The sequence below is a fragment of the Nycticebus coucang genome, chromosome 9 (genome assembly GCF_027406575.1).
Source record: "Nycticebus coucang isolate mNycCou1 chromosome 9, mNycCou1.pri, whole genome shotgun sequence".
NCBI lineage: Eukaryota > Metazoa > Chordata > Mammalia > Primates > Lorisidae > Nycticebus > Nycticebus coucang.
Window position 1 is genome coordinate 2,419,048 of NC_069788.1, and position 22,959 is coordinate 2,442,006.

Below are 22,959 nucleotides of genomic sequence, written 5' to 3' on the forward strand. Positions count from 1 at the left end.
ATCATTCATTTCCACCCGTCCTTAATGTTGGTATTTATAGAATGAGAGAAATAACTCAACAAATGTTATGTGGGTAATCTAGGGCAACACCCAGCACTAACACCCTCAGCAAAATCTGTTGTTTTTGAAAACAACTTCACAATATTTGCTCCTGTGAGTCATCAGATGATACTAATTAAATGCGTACTTCTAGGTAGATCATGAACAATGTTTATTGGTAGTAATTTATTGTGGTTATTAAGTTCTTTAAGTATGCTAATATATTTATTTGTTCCAGCCTCTAAGCTTTTCTATGTCATTGATTTTCTTTAGATTCGACTTCTGTGTTTAATCAAAGCCCAAAAGCCCAAGAATATTGCACGCTTTATTGCCAAGCCTGTGGTGAGGCCGTAGTAGAGGGCAGGTAAGGCATGTATTTAATGCTGATTAATCCTGTGCCTGGCAGTCGCTCTCTTCTTCTTCTAAAAGAATTTTCGAAGTAACTGCCAGTGCAGCAGCATATGGCCTTAAAACGAGAGCCGGTTTAATGTTGCTCTGAACAAGATCAACCCCAGAACTCACCAGCAGTCACAGAGTGGTGGCTCTGCCAGGGAGACACAGAAGGGAGGAGGGTGTTGGCTGGGAGGCAGGAAGGCTTGTCTGGGTGCAGAGCTGTGGGGGGCACTGACGCACCTCCTTCTGAAAAGGGACACGTGACCTAGCACTTTTTATCCATTGGGATAGTGAATGAAGTTTTCCAGTCAGTAAATTTTCTATGCAACCAAAGCTTTTGCAGCAAAAGTCTTTATTAAACTATTTTTTTTTTTGACTTTTTTTTTTTTTGCAGTTTTTGCCTGGTGCTGGGTTTGAACCTACCACATCCAGCATATGGGGCCAGTGCCCTACTTCTTTGAGCCACAGGCGCTACCTTATTAAATTATTTTTATCAGTGCATTTGTAAAGTTTATTTCCTGTTTCCCCTAATTGTTAAAACAGAGCACACCAGGCTCAAATTAACCTTTCCCCAGTGATCAGGTTGGTCTCCCAATCTCTTCTTGTGCTATGATTACTGCTTTGAAATGGGGAGGCTTTTGCTGTTTTTTTTTTTTTTTTTTCCTTTTTTCTTCTTTTTTTCTTTCTTTCTTTCTTTCTTTTTTGGCATTACCAAGGGCTCTTTTAATTATTTCTTTGTCTTCTTCCTCCTATCAGCCTTTTTGTTTCTTGGGCACAAATTCTTCCCCCTGAATTTTCAGCAAATCCACATCTTATTATTGTTAGCGATCTTAAAGAAAGAATTCAGAAGTTTTTGTTAGGGTTTCTTGAGTCAGTATCCTGAGACTTACAAGTGAATGGATCTTTCATACCTGGAACCCGCTCCTTTCCCAGAGTCCTTGTCTCAGTGACCCTGACATCTGCCTAAGTGCACTTTCCTCTACCCCAGGGGTTAGGTGAGGCCTCTGTCTTCTCACCTAGACACACTTGTCCTCTCCTCATCCACCTGGCCTTCCCTCATGTTGCCATTGTCTGGTGCATTTAGACCGTTGGAGAGATGGTTCTTAGATCCATGGGACCTCCCCTGCCCAAACCTTCCATGCCCCCTTTTCTTTTTCCTTTTTTTTTTTTTTGGAGACCGAGTCTCACTCTGTCCCCTGGGTTGAGTTCTCTGGCATCACAGCTCACAGCAATCTCAAACTCTTGGGCTCAAGCAATCTTCCTGTCTCAGCCTCCTGAGTAGCACGCGATGACAAGCAGCTAGTTTTTCTACTTTTAGTACCCTCCTACCCCCGACCTGACCAACCCCTGACCCGTCCCTGTCCTTGTCCCTGCCCCCATTCCTATCCCCAACCTGACCTAGCCCCTGACCCTATCCTGTTTCTATCCCCAACCTGACCCAGCCCCTGACCCTATCCTTTTTCTATCCCCAACCTGACCCAACCCCTGACCCTATCCTGTTTCTATCCCCAACCTGACCCTACCTCTGACCCTACCCCCAACCTGACCCAACCCCTGGCCCCTCTCTACCCCGTTCCTACCCCGACCTGGGCAAGCCCCCAGTGTGGAGCCAGGCGTGGAGCAAGGGACTGGCTTTGAGCTCTAGTTTGACAGCTCAGCAGCTGGGAAGTCGTGTTTCCACCACCTCAGCTTTTTCTAATAAGGCTTATTTTTCACACTTGTCAAGAGAATTAAATGATATAAAATATATAATAGTTAAAGCTCAACAAGCCTCTTTATTTTTTTTTGACTTTTTTTTATTAAATCATAGCTGTGTACATTAATATGATCATGGGGCACCATACACTTGGTTCATAGACCATTTGACACATTTTCATCACATTAGTTGACATAGCCCTCCTGGCATTTTCTTAGTTACTTTGCCAAGACATTTACATTCCACATTTACCAAGCCTCACATATACCCTTGTAAGATGCACCACAGGTGTGATCCTTTCAATGCCCCTCCCTCTACCCACCTCCCCCCTCCCTCCCCACCCTTTCCCCCTTCCCCCTATTCTTAGGTTGTAACTGGGTTATAGCTTTCATGTGAAGGTCCTAAATTAGTTTCATAGTAGGGGTGAGTACATTGGATATTTTTTCTTCCATTCTCGAGATACTTTACTGAGAAGAATATGTTCCAGCTCCATCCATGTAAACATGAAAGAGGTAAAGTCTCCATCTTTCTTCAAGGCTGCATAATATTCCATGGTGTACATATAAATGGAAAAACATACCATGCTCATGGCTGGGAAGAATCAACATTGTTAAAATGTCCATACTACCCAAAGCAATATATAACTTCAGCGCAATCCCTATTAAAGTTCCACTGTCATACTTTAAAGATCTTGAAAAAACAGTACTTCGTTTTATATGGAATCAGAAAAAACCTCGAATAGCCAAGACATTACTCAAAAATAAAAACAAAACAGGAGGAATTACTCTACCAGACCTCAGACTATACTACAAATCGATAGTGATCAAAACAGCATGGTATTGGCACAAAAACAGAGAAGTAGATGTCTGGAACAGAATAGAGAACCAAGAGATGAATCCAGCTACTTACCGTTATTTAATCTTTGACAAGCCAATTAAAAACATTCAGTGGGGAAAAAATTCCCTATTTAACAAATGGTGCTGGGTGAACTGGCTGGCAACCTGTAGAAGACTGAAACTGGACCCACACCTTTCACCATTAACCAAGATAGACTCGTACTGGATTAAAGATTTAAACTTAAGACATAAAAGTATAAAAATACTAGAAGAGAGTGCAGGGAAAACCATTGAAGAAATTGGGTTGGGCGAGTTTTTTATAAGAAGGACCCCCTGGGCAACTGAAGCAGCTTCAAAAATACACTATTGGGACTTGATCAAACTAAAAAGCTTCTGCACAGCCAAGAACACAGTAAGTAAAGCAAGCAAACAGCCCACAGAATGGGAGAAGATATTTGCAGGTTATATCTCTGACAAAGGTTTAATAACCAGAATCCACAGAGAACTCAAACGCATTAGCAAGAAAAGAACAAGTGATCCCATCGCAGGCTGGGCAAGGGACTTGAAGAGAAACTTCTCTGAAGAAGACAGGCGCGCGGCCTTCAGACATATGAAAAAATGCTCATCAACAGGCCTCTTTAGGTTTTACAGACTCTATCCCCTTTTCCAAATTGTTCTTGTTAACAGACTAGTAAATTGCCTCCTTCAGTGTTTCCTGCCTTTTGTTTCAGGGCTGCAGGGAAATGGTCCGTCCTTCTCCCTTCTCTCTAAGATAAACAGTGCACTTGACTTAGCTTTTTTTTGACTTAGCTTTTGCCTCTTTTAAGCAAAGCTTACCTGAAAGCCTTTTCACATTACACCTGTGTGTCTGGCAGTGTGTTCCTTGAGTGCTGCTGAGAAATCCTTAGTAAGTGACTCAGGCCTTGCTTACGTTTCCACCCCCCTCCGGCTGCGTGCCCTGTGACTCTGGTGTCTGGGGAAAGAAGCATATGTTCCAATGTCTGCACATTGATTGTTGATAGCAAACCCGTGGTCGTCTTGTTTCTCTGTCAGTTACCTGGTTTATGTGAGTGGTAAGGACAGCATCTGTGCTTGTGAAATAGGAAGCAAGACCCAAGGCATTTTAGAAGAGATGGTGTGTGCTGTACCAAAATCAACTGATCGTAACCCTCTTTCTGGCGAGGCGCCCTGAAGGAGGGTCTGCCCTGGGGGTCCCTCTCACAGGTGATGGGACAGAGGTTAGGTCTGCTGGCTGGATAGCCTGATTACCAGGGATAGGTCATCTGGTTTCGTGGGCCTCAGATTCCTCAACTATAAAACGAGGAATTTAGAGAGCCCTGTAAGAGTCTTATTAGCATGAAAATTCTCCCATCAGTGAGCCCCATGAAATCACACTTTGGGGTTCACGGGCTCTGTGATTCCTGAGTGTCTGGATAGCTAGCGCAAGATTAACACTTGCTCCTTTGTTTTCTTTTTTATGAAAAAGGTTTTTGTCAACCTAATGATAGAATTAAGGTATAGACTGCAGTTTAACCCAGTGAGACTCTCCAAGGGCTTCTCATGCTCCTTAGCACCAGAGCAATGACATGTGCCAATCCAAGCAGCTTCATTTTTTCTTAATTTAGGATCACTTAGCCATTTATTTTGGTTGTTTGAAAACAAATACTACCTCATTTCTTTACAATAACATTTTCCAGTTTATATATTTTATTTAATTTGTTGTTTTGGGTTAATGGAGGGCCAGTTTATATTTTTAACAGATCAGCAGAATCTTTATATAAAATTTATCTAAACACGTACAATTTTGACTTACACTCTTTTAAAGACTAATAGGTCCAACGTCAAGCAACAGTACCATGTCCTTCTTTGCAAATAGTCCTAGAAATAGTTAAATGGTCATTGTGCTTCCCACGTGTGACTTAAATTCGTGTCATACGTGAATAACATCGTTTCATCAGACAGACCTCCCAACCTCAGGCTTCTGAAGCAGGTACTCGCCTGTGGTCTCTGGGCTGGGTGTCCCTGTGCTGCCTGTGTGGGTGGGGCAGTGCTGGATGTCACCCGGAACTCAGGGGGACGCTGACACTCCAGAACAAAACCAGCAGGAAGAGCCTTACACTCCAGAACAAAACCAGCATGAAGAGCCTAATAGAAGCAGGGGAAGTCAGAACGTCAGTGCTTGACTGTTCCCTTGCAGACCAGCTATGGCTGTAGTCTAAAAGTAGCTACTCCTGTGAATGTTGTCACTTTCCAGGGGAAAGTGATCAAAGGCTTTGTGAAGACTGCAGCCACCAACTGGACCATTGGAAATGTTGTACAGCCCTTTGCAGTAGAATAAAACTTTTATGGGTCTAATCATACTATGTACATAATAGTATTAAAATGCAAAGCTAGTTTTATAGGATTTGTGATGTACTAGTTGGAGAACGTCACTTGAATTTATCTAAATTTCAGCAGCTGTATTTTGAGATTTTGGTGTTTGGTATTATTCTTATGATTCTGCCTGTCTACTCAGTTACACTCTCCTCTGTAAAATCTCTGTGCTACTAAAATTGTTATTATCACTGATTAATGGTTGATTTTAAAGCTAAGAGGCATTTCATTTTCCTGTGTATATGTTTATTTTCTTATTTGTTTCTTTCTATTTTCTTATTTTATGTAACAGTAAAGGACAGACAGTTTCTTGTGTATGTGTTTAAATATTAAGTATAACATCAATAACCAACAGCACTTATTAAAGTGTATATTTTAAGTTTATTTTCTAAAACTTTGTGCTCAAAAGGCATTAAAAATAGCTAGCAAATTTTAATGTACTATAAACCTGTGTTTTTATCATAGAATATTGAGAGAAAATTTAAGAAATCATTTCACTCTTTTTTTTTGCCATCCCCCCAAAAAAAACTTTTTGTCTTTGCTGTGACTTATGAATTAAGGCACTTTCTTATTCTAGTTTGTGTCATGGAGATGGTCACAGGATGTGCGATAGCTTTTATTTGCTATGAGGTGGGGTTGAAGTTTAAAGTATCCTATTTTGTGTTAAGGTCAGTCGTCTGTCAGGTCATTGCAAATCTCAGCACAGTTTCATTTTCTTGATAATGAGATTTTGACGTTACCTTTGCACTATATCCAAGGTCTGTTTCCTGACACTATGTGCAGTGTCAAGGGACAGAAGGCCTAGGAGCCTCTTGAGGCCTGGCTCCCACTCTAAGTAGGTGACTTGTTTGCCTTCTCTTCTTCATAAAAATTAAACTCTGAGCTGCTACTTCCCTTCCTGCTTCCTGTAGGACCAGGTCCCTGCCCTTCACTGTGGCCTGCAGCCCCCCATGCAGCTTGCCCAGTTTCTCCCACGGCTATTCTGTGTTGCTAAGAGAGGGAGTATATTTCTTTTTTTTTTTTTTCTTTTGTAGAGACAGAGTCTCATGTACCGCCCTCGGGTAGAGGGCTGTGGCGTCACACGGCTCACAGCAACCTCTAACTCTTGGGCTTACGCGATTCTCTTGCCTCAGCCTCCCGAGCAGCTGGGACTACAGGCTCCCGCCACAACACCCGGTTATTTTTTTGTTGCAGTTTGGCCGGGGCTGGGTTTGAACACGCCACCCTCTGCATATGGGGCCGGCGCCCTACTCACTGAGCCACAGGCGCCGCCCTATTTCTTTTTTTTTTCTTTTTTTGTAGAGACAGAGTTTCACTTTATTGCCCTCCGTAGAGTGTTGTGGCGTCACACAGCTCACAGCAACCTCCAACTCCTGGGCTTAGGCGATTCTCCTGCCTCAGCCTCCCGAGTAGCTGGGACTACAGGCGTCCGCCACAACGCCCAGCTATTTTTTTGTTGCAGTTTGGCCGGGGCTGGGTTTGAACCTGCCACCCTCGGTATATGGGGCCGGCGCCCTGCTCACTGAGCCAGGCACCACCCAAGAGGCAGTATATTTCAAGGGAGAAAGTTTGGTTTTGGAGCCAGGAAGACCCAGGTTAAGACCTTGGCATCACTGTTCATCTCTCATTCTGTGAACTCCTACAGAAGTGTTCATAATTCTGAGCTTCACTTTCTTCCTTTGTAAGAGGAGATGGCATTTCTTACCTCATGTGTCACTGTGAGCATTAAATGGGATGAGGTGGGTGTAGTGCCCTCCAGGGTCTTTTTAAGTCCCAATAAACATGCACACTCACAGGACCACCAACGAGCCTTTCTTGCTGGTTTTCCAGCAGGGCATACCGAGAATTCCTCTCAGCAGGGGCTCTGGAGCTGCTCACACCTGTCTGGGGACTCCCATCCCCCTCTCTTACTTAGTTCCAGGTGCAAGGCACAAGTCCGAACCAGGGAGGAGGAGGAGCTAGCTGCCTGGCTTGGAGGATGCTGAGGGCCTGAGCACCCAAGTGTCTCTGATGAGGCTCTGGCTTGATCTGTGTGTTTCCCACTAGAGACTGTTCAGGACGTCCAAAGCCTGGCATACTTGCCAGACACTTAAGCTTGTTAGTGGTTCCCCCCAGTTTGGTAATCAGGGATCATTTTTACCTTAAGCAACGTTGCCTAGTGATAAAGAATCCATGCCTAAGATCTTACCTGGTTTCCAGGGTAACAGAGCTAGGTCAGATTTCTCAAGCAGCAAGGGAAGAGGTTTGTTAACCCTCTAATCCCAGTATGCAGCAGCCCTAACCAGGGGCCTCATGCCGTATAGTTATTAAAATATGCTAGTTCACTTCAGACAGTAGGCACCTACCTCCACACTCTGTCCTCCCTGCTGCCCCCAACTCCCAACCTTGTCTGGAGAGCTGCTCTCCTTCCAGGCTCAGATATCACCTCTTTTCTGAAGCCCACAGGCCATCTACTCTCCTAGCACTTGGTGTCTACTGTCCTGAATTCATAGATTGTTTTGGGGACCTAGGAATCCCCTAAAATAATATGCAGGTTTTGTGCGCTTATGGGAATGTGTTTGAGGAGAAGGGCTCACACTCTCATCAAATATTCAAAGAGATCTGTGCCACTCCACCTGCCCCCAGGAACTCAGAACTGTTACTCTGTTACTACATACGGGCATTTATTACTTGTGGTTTCAGTATTTGTTTATAGGTCTACATATCTTTTTTTTTTGTAGAGACAGAGTCTCACTTTATGCCCCTTGGTAGAGTGCCGTGGCCTCACACAGCTCACAGCAACCTCCAACTCCTGGGCTTAAGCGATTCTCTTGCCTCAGCCTCCTCAGTAGCTGGGACTACAGGTGCCTGCCACAACGCCCGGCTATTGAACCCGCCACCCTCTCGGTATATGGGGCCGGCGCCTTACTGACTGAGCCACAGGCGCCACCCTAGGTCTACATTTCTTACTAGAGAAGGGAGTGAATGTATTTGTATTCTGTGCCAGCAGAGTGCCTACTTCACAGCAGACATTCAGGAAAGTGTGTTGAAAGAACTGCTTCTCAGGGCCCTTCCCAAGCTCAGCAGCTTGATGATGCCAGGGGCGCAGCCAGGTCCTAACTTGGAACACCTGTTCAAGAAGGAAAGTTTGTTTTTTTTTTTCTCATATCAAACCAAAATCAGCCTTGCCTATTCCCAGCTCTGCCCTCTTCAATTCCAAATTATCTACCATCTTCTAAACTAATTGCTCTTAGTTGAGAAGAGACTCGTAGTTGATTAGAGAATCAAAAATGATGTTTAGCATGGGGGAATTGTTAAAAAAAATCATGATCAGATTTTACATATTTTAAGTAGCATCTAGAGGCACCTTAATTTATTAGTATTGTATTAGAAGGAGCCTAGCAGATAACACCTTAACCAGATCAGCATCACCAATGAAAAGTCATTTTGGTAATAACATACCCTCTGTTATGATGTGACGAAAAGGGCATCTCCCTTCTTTGGGATTCTTACCCCAAACCCCAGTCTAATCTTGAGACAGTATCAGACAAATTCAAGACAGGGCTATTCTGTGAAATACCTCATTTAGTATTCTTCAAAAGTCACAAGGTCCTGAAACATGAGGAAATTCTGAGAAACTGTCACAGAGCAGAAGAAACTAGAGAGCCATGATGACTAAGTGCTGTCATGGATTGCTAAGTGCTGTCATGGATTGCTAAGTGTTACCATAGATTGCTAAGTGCTGTCATGGATTGCTAAGTGTTACCATAGATTGCTAAGTGCTGTCATGGATTGCTAAATGCTGTCATGGATTGCTAAGTGCTGTCATGGATTGCTAAGTGTTACCATAGATTGCTAAGTCCTGTCATGGATTGCTAAATGCTGTCATGGATTGCTAAGTGCTGTCATGGATTGCTAAGTGTTACCATAGATTGCTAAGTGCTGTCATAGATTGCTAAGTGCTGTCATGGATTGCTAAGTGCTACCATAGATTGCTAAGTGCTGTCATGGATTGCTAAGTGCTGTCATGGATTGCTAAGTGTTGTCATGGATTGCTAAGTGCTGTCATGGATTGGTAAGTGCTACATAGATTGCTAAGTGCTGTCATGGATTGCTAAGTGTTAACCATAGATTGCTAAGTGCTGTCATGGATTGCTAAGTGTTACCATAGATTGCTAAGTGCTGTCCACGGATTGCTAAGTGCTGTCATGGATTGCTAAGTGTTACCATAGATTGCTAAGTGCTGTCATGGATTGCTAAGTGTTACCATAGATTGCTAAGTGCTGTCATGGATTGCTAAGTGTTATTATAGATGGCTAAGTGCTGTCATAGATTGGATTCTGGAATAACAAGAAAAAGGACATTAATGGAAAAACTGGTGAAATCCAGATAAAGGATTTGGATAGTTCCGACAAATCTACCATGATTATGTAAGATAGCAATGCCAGAGAGAGCTAGGGGAAGTATCATTGTAACTTTTCTGTAAATCTAAAATTATTCCAAAATTAAAAGTTAATTAAAATACAATAATGGAAGAAATCACAGAAGAAATTTTTAGATGATTTGAAATTCAATTAATGTAAACCAAATTATATTAATAAAAGGCAGTAACACCAAAACAAATTGTAATAGGTGGTAAACGAAGGTTGATACTCTTAATGCTTTTACAGATTGGCAAAAGCGTGCCGACACCTCGCTGGAAAAGCGTCATCAGTCACAATTTACAGAGTAACCACAGTGATCAATAAATAGGAAAACCCATTCAGTCTCACCAGTAATTAAGAACATTTTTACTCATTACTCATGCCAAGATGGAAAAATGATAGTATTCAATTGTGAAAAGGGTGAATGGAAGAATTATAAACTGCTACTGCCTTTCTGGAAAGCAGTTTACCAGATGGGTTTTGGGTTTTAAAACATGCTTATCATAGGGGGCAGTGCCTGTGGCTCAGTCGGTAGGGCGCCGGCCCCATATACCGAGGGTGGCGGGTTCAAACCCCGCCCCGGCTGAACTGCAACCAAAAAAAAAAAAATAGCCTGGCGTTGTGGCGGGCGCCTATAGTCCCAGCTACTCGGGAGGCTGAGGCAAGAGAATCACTTAAGCCCAGGAGTTGGAGGTTGCTGTGGGCTGTGTGAGGCCACGGCACTCTACCGAGGGCCATAAAGTGAGACTCTGTCTCTACAAAAAAAAAAAAAAAAAAACATGCATATCATGTTTGCTTATCACCTTACACAAGATTTTTTCCCAAGGAAATAATCAGAAATGTACACAGATTTCCTATAGGAATATTTCTCACAGGGATATTGATAATGAAAAACTCAAAACCTGAATATATAGCAGTGAGAAAATGACCTCAAGAGTTTCGAGCTACTTATGGAATTGAATGTTGTAGATTATTAAGAATCATAATATAATTAAAACAACAAAAGCCAGATGCAGTTTGTGTGTCCACTGATCCCAACCTTTGCATGGATGTGGACAAATGTGTCTCTTCTGGGCGAAGAAACGTATAGTCCTGTAAAAAAGTTATCTTGGGGCAGTGAGAAAGAATGATTTTGTTTTCTTTAAACTTATTTTCATTTTTAAAATTGTCTTAGTATTACTTTTATAATTGGGAGAAAAGTTACAAACCTTTTGTTTGGTGGGCGGGTTTCTTTCATCTGCCTTGCTGATTTCTGTCAAGAAAATGTGAGTTGCATTCTGTTCCATATAAAGTAGTTTTTCCTCTCCCCCCCAGGAAGCTCCTCAGGGTGCTCCCCCTGCCCGGCGAGGACTGGGGGGCCTTGGTTGGGGAGTGGTGCTGCCACCCTGACCCCTTTGCTAATAAGCCACTGCAGCCACGTGAGCACGACTGTTTTATTGGAGACTCTTTCTTCTTGGTGAATTTAAGAACCAATTTGTGGCATCCAGGATCTGAAGTATCCCCAGCAGAGAAGTGCCATCTTCCTCCTGAGAACCACTTTAAACTGGTAAAATATTATTTCAAAATAAATACTTATCTAGAGTCTGGCCTACGTACTGGGTTCTTCAGCCTTCTCTTCTTTCAGATTTGTTACATAACCTGTTGAAAAGACCCAGACCTGTTCTCAGTGGCCTTTATCCTCCAGCACTGACCTGCCCATCCAGGAGGAACGTAGGGCCTTAAACTAACACAGCCATGGGGCTCTGGGGAGGATGGAGAGGACTTCTGCAGGCCCAGCTTGGAGTGCCGCCCTTTTACAACCAGCGGGCCCTGTTTGCTTATTTTCAGGACAGATTTCTTAATCCAGGTGCATTTTATCTTAAATAGTCTGATTTAAATTGAAAAATACTCCCTTGCTCCAGGATATCTATTCTATGATTGGGCCCCTAGGTATTTTGCTCTTTCAGCCATAGTCTAGGCTTCTGCCGTAGTCTAGGCTTCTGCCGGTCAGAAATGCAAATGCCACTAAGGAAAAAGAAGTGGCAGAGACCCCCAGGAATGGAGGTGAGGGGCCGGTGGCTGTGTGGCTGCTGCTTTGGGAGAGGTAGTTTCCCCCACTGAAGGGAACAAGTGCTTTGCTTTATTTTAAAAGAAAACCTCTGGCCATGGCTTGGCCCTGTGAGAGGTCGTTCCCGGATAGCCGGTCAATACAGGTGTGGTTTGAAAACTTGAAAATCATTGCCAAAGAATCATTTCAACGTCTGATTGTTGGTAGGAACAGAAATATTGGGTTTTAAATGTCATTTAGAACTCGTTTACTTTTTGTAATGACTGAGCTACTGCAGGAAATATGCAGCAGTGTGGTGGCTCCTAGGTGGTAAGTCAGTTTATAGAACTATTTTGAGAGAGATGAAGAAAATTCATCAAATATTAAATCTTAGTTATCATCAGTTAAAATTATTTGAGTGCCTTATCTCTCACTATAAACAGAAATCCCTTAAAGTGTGGTTCTCTTTAATGAAACACAGTAAATTAACATTCTATGTTTTAAAAGGTAAGTGGTGAGTGACCATAAATTAATCATTATATTCAATATGATTATATTACATTTGTATTCTAACCTAAGTTTAGATACTAATACTTTTTATTTTGTTTTAACTTTCATTTTTTATGATTGAGCTATGCATTTTAAATACTTGGAGGGCATAAGCAGAAAAGAGTGGAGAAAGATTAAATTAGAGAAACCGCATTTCCTCTGTAGATAAACCGCAGTCTGTGCTGAATTAGTCTCACATTTACATCTTTATTAGTTATGCTGTGCATTAGCAAGAATTTCTCTTCATTGTAAACAAACAATTAGGCCTTAGTCCCTTCATCTTTAGACTTGAAAACTTTTAGTATTAAGGAGACTATAGAAATTATGTGGTATCACGACAAGCTGCTGTTGACAAAATTATTCCCAAGTTAGCCTCGGTGGAAGTTCTGCTTTAATTGCATACTGTGGCAGTTGAAAGAGTGTGCCTGTACTAAAATAGTAACATGAATTTGGAGGGTCTGCTTAGACAGAGCTCTCAAGGCTCCTGTGGGAGCAGGGCTGCTCTGCGCTATTGAAAACCTATTTCTCATATCACCCTGCTGAGCCATCTAGCAGGGTTTTGAAATGTCACAGGTTGACAAACCACCCTAATGGTATCTCTTGGGAAACGTTTTTTTGGTAAGACAGTATCAAGGGTCCTTAGAAATTGAAACAATACAAGAGAAAATAAGAGCGAGGACAGAAGGCTGCCCACCTCTCTGAGCACCCCTGCTGACTCGAGTACACTGACTGAATTAGTGCCCGGCAGCGTCTGCCTCCCGGGTTGCTCCTTTGAGCTCTCACACCCTTCAGCTGGTTTATTATTTGTACAGCTGACTTTATTATTTCCTTGAAGCATAGGTGAAGACAAATGCATTGCAAACCAGAAATTCATGTGTTGTAATAGTTCAATTAAAAAGATCTGCTTTTTAAGATTATACAAATAAACACAAAGCCTGACAGTGTCTCTCCTCTTGGACGCCCTTTTGGAGTTCACAGCCCCTTGTTGGAGCCTCTGTCTGCCTGGTAGTACGTACTTTTTATTTTTAAAACATATCTGCTGAAGTTTTCCCTATTCTTTCCTTATTTTTGGTGCCTACCAACATAATAAAAACTTTGTGTCTTATATAAAGATGGCACATCATCCTTTTATGTGATTCCTAGTATTATGCAAGACTTAGAAAGTATAGCCACACTGAATAGTCTTTTTTTTAAAGAACAAACAAAATTGAACTTGGATTATATTACTGTTGGCAAGTAGGAATAACAACCTTTTTGCTTTCTTGAAATACTTGGTAATAATTTATTGATTTTAGTGATTTGTTTTGTTAAATTGCTAGGTGTGTCGTGTCTCTTTTGTGTTCTTAAAAAAATGTGTTGTTCAACTTTGTACAAACTCACCAGTGTGAGAAGAATGGTGTCATGACTCCTGGGGCCTCATCTTCATCCTCAAGGGTGCTTCATCTTTTTTTTTTTTTTTTGCCAAAATGCTGTAAAGCAAATCTCAGGCAACATGTCGTTTTCCCCCTGTATTTCAAGATGTATGTCTAAAGATACAGATTTTTTTTTTTTTGGATGATCACACTGTTACCACATCTGATAAAATTAATACTTAACTCCTTGATGATATAATACCAGGCCATATATACATTTTAGAAATTGTGTTAAAAGTATCTTTTACTATAGGTTTGTTTTAATCAAGATCCACACATTTGGTTGTTTGAGGTAATTTGCTTTTTGTCGATCTGAGTTTTAAACCCTGATTTACTCGTGTCTGGTAAGGGTTGAAGCTTATTTTAAAAACAAAAAACACTTTTCCTCTTCCCTTGAAAAATAAGCAAAATGTTCCACAAGAGCAATTATAAATGAGATACATGGCAGACTATCTGACAAGAAATCTGCTTCAAGTAGAAAAATCCTTTTTTCTCAAGCATTACGGTTCTTATACACTGTATTAGGTTCAGTAAAGCCTTTAGTTTTCCGTGAGATTTAATGAGGGTAGTCAGATTTAACTTGTACAAAATAGTATCCTTAGGAAAGTATTTATAATACCAATTTAGGGCCACGTAGATATGTTTTACTGTAAGAAAGCATGAAGTTGCCACAGGGTCAGCCTTTACAGGAGGCATATCGGCTCTCTGAGCTCTCTTCTCCCTGGACTGCAGGTGGACATGTGGGTACTTAAGGGAAGGGGCATATCTTGATGTGCTTGCATTGCTGGAAAAAATGATTTATAAGCTTAAAATCACTTTTCAATTGTTTATTATAAGTAGAATAGGAATTGAATTAAGAAAATGATTTCAGATGATGGGCAAAGGGCAACAGAGACAGAAGAGAAGTGGATCAGAGAAACCCTAAATCTGTTGCACAGGGACAGCCTGAAGCCTGGTGTTTTGAAGCAAACTGTCTTGCTGGAGCTTCACCCCTCCCCAGTGCGACTCGGCTCCGAGGTCACTGAGCACTGAGAGACGAGGCTGGCTGTGCTTTCAGGGAGAGTGAGTGCGTTTGGAGAGTTAGCCAGGGAATGCAGAACGCACCAGAGACAAGGTGGGTGCCTAAACCTTGTTAAGAGAGAGAAAGTCTCTCAGGAAGATAAGGGCGGAAATATCTCCTTTCTTCTGTCATCTCGATATTGGCAGCAGCACCAGCTGGTCTGAGCACAAGGCTTCCCGGGGGTTTAATCGCCACTCCTGAGATTCAGGTGCCTGGTCTGACTGGAATCTGCTTTGACACCCTGCTCCTGGACTGTGTTCCCTGTTCCATGCTCTGTTAGTATTAAGATCATTAATAACTTAGAGTAATAAAAGTAAGAGATAAATCAGTTTAATTAACAGGTAGGGAAATAGTTTGATTAGAAAATGCAAGCCCAGAAGAACCATGATGTAAGGGTTTAGCCTTTCCCCCATTAGATTGATGATTAAAACAGTGATGTGTGTAGTAAAAACAGAGCTAGCCCCGAGCTAGGGACTTCCACCTGTCCTCAGGCTTGGAGGGCTGGCTTCTTAAAACTTGCTTTTGTGTCTTAACTCTTCAATTTTCCCTCCTTCTCTCATCTCCGCCAGTCACTGGGAAAGAACTCCCTGTGTGGTCTGGGGCTGGTCCCCAACGCTGTACATAAACTAATTGGCACATTCGTAAGTTTCTGTAGTTTTTTTTATTGCTTTTGATGCCAGTGACCCGATCCAGGCACCTGTCTGGTCCAGGGTCTGAGACCTGCTGTTTGTGATGTGCAGATATGAGGATGTCAGTGCAGAGCCCAGAGACCGCCCACGGTGCGGCCGCATTAGGAGTGTGCCTGGTGGTGTTTGAGCCAGAGCTGAGGGGGCTCAAGAGGCCGTGTGTGTGTGTGTGTGTGTGTGTTTCCTCAGAGACTGGAGAGTCTGTCTAAATACTGCGGCCTGACTAGGGAAATGGGGTAAGTATTGATATTACTAGAGATTTCAGTGTGTGAAGGGATTCATCTCAGGAGTCCTTCTTATAGAGAAGGGCTGTGGGGCATTTATGGATTTTTACCAGTAGCATGGATTTGTGGTGGGCAAATGAATCAATCATAGGCAAAGACTCCAATATATAATTTGTGTAGTTGCTTTTGACGTTCAGACCTCTAGCTAAAGTAAATAGGTTTTTATATCAAGATCTGATAACACACACACACACACAAAATACATCTCAAATAAAAAGTTTCTGGAACCTGTGCTTACCCCATGTTGGCAGCACCGTCATGGTTGCCGTTCTGATGCATTTCACTTAAAAAAAATACAAGCTGTAACCCTCTGAACTGGATCCAGGACTTGGTTCCCACTAATGGCACGTGACCTGTAGTTTATAAAATGAGTAGCGTCATGTTCAGAAGCCTCAGTGTCTGGGGGACCTGGATCCAAATAGCAGCTCTGTCAGTTAGCAGCAGCATGTCCGTGGAGCTCAATTTAAATGTGCTTCTCACACAACTTTCCAGGAAATAGCTGTTTATGCCTGGGGAAAGTGATTGTGCTCAAATTTACCCTAATCAGTTAAGACTCACATTGCTCCACATCAGAAGTCATTGTCATCCTCATGTGGGCCTGCATTCTGCTCTGGCTTCCCCAGTGTGCAGAGTGGCCGGGCATCCTTCCCCTGCCCACGCTGTATGGCTCCTGCCGTCCAGTGTGCACCTGGTGAGAGGGGCGTCCCACAGCTACTACAAAGGTGTGACTGTGTGTGCAAAGGACCATTCTTGGTTTAATGATTAGGTCAATGCTGGGATTTCAATCTGTATCCCAGGTAATGAATTTGGATTTTTGAAGTTTAAGAACGTTTCAAGAATTTGTCCTAGAACTCTGTTCATCTTTCTAATTATAGTGCATATCTTAAATGGAAAAAAAGTAGCATTGAATGATCAGGTTCTGCATTTTTAACTTTTCAATTATGGGTGGTTATGAATTGTAGGTAATGTTTACATAAGTTACACTGGAGTAGGAGTCAAAATAATGAGTTCAAGTTCCGATTTTTCAGTGTTTTACACGCGTGAGTTGAAGCAGGTCATCAGCCCACTCTGCCTTTCTTGCCCACCATAAGGCTGTTCTAAATTACCAGACTATTTGGAGTTCCTTTTTAGAAACCTAAGGTGCTTCTTCTTCAGACTATTTGGCAACGTTTGGCTTATTTAGAAGTGGCTAAGTTTGGAAAAGTCAGTTGGTGTGTTACTGTATTTTGAGATTCGAAAAAAAATTACCTGTGTGCATATGAATTATATTCACAAGCTAAATGTGTTCCCAGTATTTAGTAGAGGGCAGAATAAAATGTAAAGTTCAATGTATACTCCGGGGACTATGTTAAAATTATATATTCCTTTTAAGAAAAGCTAAATGACATTTAAATGACATTTTTTTTCTGTTCTACAGGAACCAAAGGCAAATACCCAAGTAATTTGTAAGCGTTGCAAGGTAATCTTGGGAGAGACTATGTCATCAGGTAAGAATTTCATAACAAAAAGCCAAGTGATGCCTGCTTGTTTAAAATCCTGAAGATTTTATGCTAACTGTATAGGAAAGATAGCTGATTAATATATGTCTTAGAATTGATGCTTTTCAAAATAGAAACCAATTAACATATCACCTGATACGCCAAGGAGTTTGTATATTTTGACCTTTATTAGTGTAGAGTATTGAGTTTTAAATGTTAAGAAGCTGGATCGTTTTCCATATTTCATGACTTCTTTGTGTTTAGATATAAAGCAAAAGCATGAACTTGTACCTTGGGTCTATCTTAAGAAGGTTGGAGACTTTTTTAACACATCTTAATCAGAAGAGTCGGTGTCCCAGAGATGGAAAAGTTCTATCTCCTGGCTGCCATCTACCTTCTGGTTATATTTCTGATTAAGAGTGGAAAGGACCCATTGAAATGGGAGAAAACACATTCTGAGTTTTTCCCTACTGTTAATTATACTTTATATAAACTCTATACTATTATAGAGTTTAATTATACTTTACTGTTAATTATACTTTATATAAACTCTATACTCTTCTCCTTTAAAATATAATAATGAATTGTCTTGGCACCCATAGCACAGTGGTTACAGTGCCGGCCACATGCACCAAGGCTGGCAGGTTCAAACCCGGCCTAGGCCAGCTAAACAACAATAACAATAGCAACAAAAAAATAGCCTGGCAATGTGACAGGCACCTATAGTCTCAGCTACTTGGGAGGCTGAGGCAAGAGAATTGCTTAAGCCCAAGAGTTTGCGGTTGCTGCAAGCTGTGACACCACAGCACTCTACTGAGGGTGACATAGACTCTGTCTCAAAAAAAATATATATATATATATTGTATATATAATAATGAAAATGCTAATACTTAAAATACATTTCTGTCTAAAGACATTTTTTGATTAATAAACTATCTTTAATAGCAACGTATTTTAGGTGTTAAAATTTTCACTTCCTAGTGTTCACAGTGTATGGTGCACAGCACACCCCCTAGGCAAAGGGCTCATCTACAACTTGAACTTTACCTTAGAAAGGCAAACAGTGTAACCTAATCATGTGTACCCTCATATTAATCTAAAATTTAAAAAAAATGATGTGCTCTAAAATGTCCAGAGAACTACATGTGCTGTTTTCACTTTGTGGGTGATGAATAATTGCTTTTAATATAATTAATTTGATGGTGTAATTTAAAGCCATTGTCCTTAATGAAGGACAGGTGGTATTTGTTTTTCAAACACAGATTCTTGGGAGTAGTCACCTGCTTAGAAGTGAGTGGTAGCAAGGGTCCATCTTCAGCATCACTTTAGGGAAGGAAGGGAAGCCCCTTAAGCCACGACTTAGAAAATGTTAACGCTACGGTTAAATAAGGCGAATTTATTTCTTAATTCTTTTTCTCCTCCCTGAAGTCCAGTTAAAATGTCAGTTAAGGAATAAAAGACATACATTGACTGAGACAAAGGGAAGTGGGGAGGAGACGGCAGAGACATGAGCAGGTGATGTCAGCAGGGTTTTCTGGAACCTTGGCAGGGGAAGCTGCAGCCCAGGGGTCTGCTGGAGATCTCTGGATGAGGAGTGAGACCGTACTCCCTGTAGAGCCCAGGACAGGGCAGAATTCAAGGAGTGGGAAGCAGGATTAGTTCGGAGTTTGTATATGGAGCTGTTAGACTCCCAGCTTTCTTACCTGACTTTTAGCTTGCGCTGCAGTCCTCAGGGTGGAAGAGTTGAGGACCCTTGTTTTGAATAATGGAAGAATAACAACCAGAGAGAAGATTTGTAGACACTGAGTCTTTGGGGTCCAAGCTGCTGTGGAGGTTGAGGCAGAGATGGCCTGAGACCAGGAATTCAGGACATGGTCTGCTGTAATCATGCCTTTGATTATAGCCATTGTACTCTAGTACACACAATATAGTGAGACCCTATCTCTACAATAAAAAAAGAGCTTGTATTCAGTCATCTGGTATCAACAGGTCGTGTGCTTGTGCCCAAGAACTTCCTATCAGCATTTTATTGTGTTAGGCTTCAGTAAGGATGGATTGCTGAGGATCACCAAGTACATGTGTTTGAGGAAATCTCTACCTCAAAGAATCCAAGGAAAATACATAAGAAGTAGATTCAAAACACTGAGAAGAAACAAGTTATGTAGAGAGCAAAAGAAAACTAAAGAAACATAAAATATCCTTGGAGAAATGAAATCACATGGAATGAAAAATGGAATAGCTTCAGCCAGGTACAGAGGCTCATGCCTGTGATCCCAGTGATTCGGGAGGCTAAGGCAGGAGGATGGCTGGAGGTCAGGACTTCAAGACCAGTGTTGGCAACAGAGCAGGATCTGGTCTCTACAAAATAATTGTTAGCTGGGTTTGGTGGCATGCACCTGTAGTCCTGGCTGCTAGGGAGGCTGAGGCAGGAGGATCACTTAAGCCCAGGAGTTTGAGGTTACAGTGAGACATCATACGCCTGTCTGGGCAACAGACGGAGACCCTGTCTCTACAAAAGAAAGTAATCACTTAAAAAAAATTAAACCCCAAAGAACTGGGAGATAAAATTAAGGCACTGTCCCCAAAATCAGAACCAAAAGATGGAAATTAAAAATAGAAGAAGAAATATTAAAAACATACTATCATTATTGTATGTTTCCTGAAGGTAGGGGCGTGGTCTATCTTTTTTATTCCTGTGACCTCAGCACGTAATGTCTGATGTGTAGTGAGTACCACCCAGTAAATATTTGTTAAATGGATAAGTGAATTGAGCCTTCCAGGACAACCAACGTTGAGCTTATAGAAATTCTAAAAAGAGAATAGGAACAACAGGGTTTGGGCAATTACCAACGAATAAAAATAGCAAACATTTATTACAAGACTATTTTCAGAGCCAGGACATCAGTTTCTCGACTGAAAGGGTCCATTCAGTGACCAGCGCAGTTAATGGTGAGGTGGCAAGGGAGCCGTTCCAGGCCACGTCGTTGAGTAATTTCAGATTACCATGGGTGAAGTTTCCAGTTTCCAGAACTGGCGAAAAGGCAGTTATATGGGAGATTAGGAATAAAATAGCATTCGACTTCCTAACAGCAAAGCTGAGAGTTAGAGGACAGTGAAGCAATGCCATCATAATTTGAAAGGAAAAGTACCTTCAGCCCAGAATTCTAGATACAACCAAATCATCAGTTAAATATGAAGATACTCAATGCACTTGTGTACATAACAGTCTCAAAATGTAGACGTCAAAGGTTCTCCTCATCATTGATGGATGCTTGTGTGAAAAAGCCAGCTGCCAGCAGGTCTTTTGTGCCCGTGGCAGGCTCTGGTCCCCCCATTGGAGACTTGGGTGCCCCAAGCTTTAGAACAGACTCTGATGCTCCCGAGGGGCTGCGTGATCTCCACCACCTCTGCAGGGACGAGGAGCAAGCAGGTCCAGATGGTGACCAGCTTGCCGGAGCCTGCAGAGCTCAGCAGCCCTCCCAAGTTGCTTCTCTGGCCACTGGGGGAGCCACTGGTAGGAGGGCCTGTGCTCAGAGGAAAATGACCCCAGATAAGAGATTTAAGTGTAAGGAATGGGTGAAGAAAGTGGTAAATGCTCGAATGACACTAAATGAGTGTTACTTGTATAAAACAATAAAAATAATACCGGTGATATTAAAATTACAGAATTATAGATTAACGGCTGGTATAAAAGGCATCAATTCTGCATCTAACATGTCATCAAAATAGTGATGTAAAAATTGACAGAACTTCAGGAGTGAATCTGCCAGCATGGCACGCTCTGTAGAATAAACTACTGAACTATCTACTGGTTTTTTTTTTGTTTGTTTGGTTTTTTTGTAGAGACAGAGTCTCACTGTACCGCCCTCGGGTAGAGTGCCTTGGCGTCACACAGCTCACAGCAACCTCCAACTCTAGGGCTTACGCCATTCTCTTGCCTCAGCCTCCCAAGCAGCTGGGACTACAGGCGCCCGCCACAACGCCCGGCTACTTTTTGGTTGCAGTTTGGCCGGGGCTGGGTTTGAACCCGCCACCCTCAGCATATGGGGCCGGCGCCCTACTCACTGAGTCACAGGCGCCGCCCCTATCTACTGTTTTTAATTGTGTATTATATTGGGCAATTAATAACTTTAAAAAACCTACCAAGAATAACATTCTGTCTCATTAAAAATGGTTTGACAGCACCACTTTTATTGACAACACTATTTTTAATTATTTCTGGTTTTAATTAACCTATTTAAAATTTGAAACATGCATGGAATTCTGTTACCTAAGTATATCATTCTTTATCTAACCTATTCTCAATTTTTAGTCATTTAATTTGTTTTCAGCATTTTTCTATGATTATGATGAACATCTCTATAGATCAATTTTGCATGAGTATTTCTTGAGATAAAGTATTAGTTATTTAAATATGCGATTTTAAGGCCTTTGCCAAGTGGCTTTCCAGAAATCTGTCCTTTTCATTTATCACAGCAGTGTGTGAGTAAGCATACCCAGGGCTGTACCATATCATTTAAAAATACTTTTTTGATGCTTAAAAAAATTTTCATTTTTATTTGCATTTCCTTCATTGGTGGTGAGATTAAGCATTCTCCATACTTTTTTAAACCCAAGATGATTGTGTTTACATTAATATATTATTAAATATCTAGTCTACTATTTAAAATTGTTTATAAACTAAGTAATCAAGTAAATAAATTTGGTGAGAGTTGTGCATTAATAGAGTCAATTTGATTCTTGGCAAATAATAATGTTTGAATTCACGCATCTGTGCACAGGCTTTGAGATACTGTGATTAGAAAACCTTTTTCAATAACTTCCAGGTTTGTCTCCATTCTGTAGAAATGAGTAACTCAGTGCCTGATTTCTGCACATGTGGGCTGTGACTGAAGGTTTTTTAAATCTTCTGTATCTGTGAGCAGAGTCTTGCTGTAACAGATTCACTCTGAACACAGTTTTCTGAAAAGACACTGCTGTCTGAAGGAAGTTTGTCTTCTAAACCCAAGAAGGTTTGGGAAAATGCTTACTGAGTGTTAATTTCACCACTATATCGAATATTTAATTTGGAACGTCATAATCTGAAGTTGAAATGCCCATGATTAAATTATTACTGTCTGGGGAGAGTCTTAATTTTCTTCTCTTTTTTTCCTAGAAACCACTAAGTTTTATATGACAGAGATAATTATTCTGCCATCTGATAAAAGCTTTCCCATCATACCAAGGTACAAATAGCAAATTAAGTTTATTTTATAATTTCAAATGTAGGAAAAGGAAGGTACAATTGATTATTCAGGAGTTCATAGTTATTCATACCATTCTAATTAGGAAAGGAATAAATAAAAAAGGCCTTTGAGAATGGGTTTTCAGGTGCGGTGCCCGTAGCACAGTGATTACGGTGCCAGCCACATACACCGAGCCTAGTGAGTTCAAACCCAGCCTGGACCTGCTAAACAGCAATGATAACTGCAACAAAAAACAGCAGGCATTGTGGCGGGTGCCCATAGTCCCAGCTACTTGGGAGGCTGAGGCAAGAGAATCACTTGAGCCCAAGAGTTTGAGGTTGCTGTGAGCTGTGATGCCATGGCGCTCTACTAGGCGTGACAAAGTAAGACTCTGTCTTGAAAAGTCTTTTTTTTTTTTTTAAAGTTAATTTGTATTTTTTTTTAGAGACAAGGTTTTGCTCTGTTGCCCAGGCTGGAGTGCAGTGGTGTGTCCTGGGCT

At 41.5% G+C, this 22,959-nt stretch overlaps 1 protein-coding gene across 3 annotated transcripts in view; it reads left to right on the top strand.

The window, feature by feature from the left end:
- The window catches only part of UBE3D (ubiquitin protein ligase E3D), a 167,143-nt gene that overhangs the window by 11,195 nt on the left and 132,989 nt on the right, over positions 1–22,959 (top strand). For 2 of the 3 annotated variants that reach the window (XR_008382526.1, XM_053602955.1), the window contains exons 3-6: positions 313–403; positions 11,055–11,286; positions 17,175–17,244; positions 22,391–22,460. Coding sequence is in view for 2 of the 3 variants with exons in the window: in XM_053602955.1 (XP_053458930.1) it covers positions 313–403; positions 11,055–11,286; positions 17,175–17,244; positions 22,391–22,460 (463 nt within the window). In the remaining variant the exon portion in view is untranslated. The remainder of the gene's footprint in view (positions 1–312; positions 404–11,054; positions 11,287–17,174; positions 17,245–22,390; positions 22,461–22,959) is intronic. The other variant, XM_053602956.1, reaches the window with a different exon arrangement.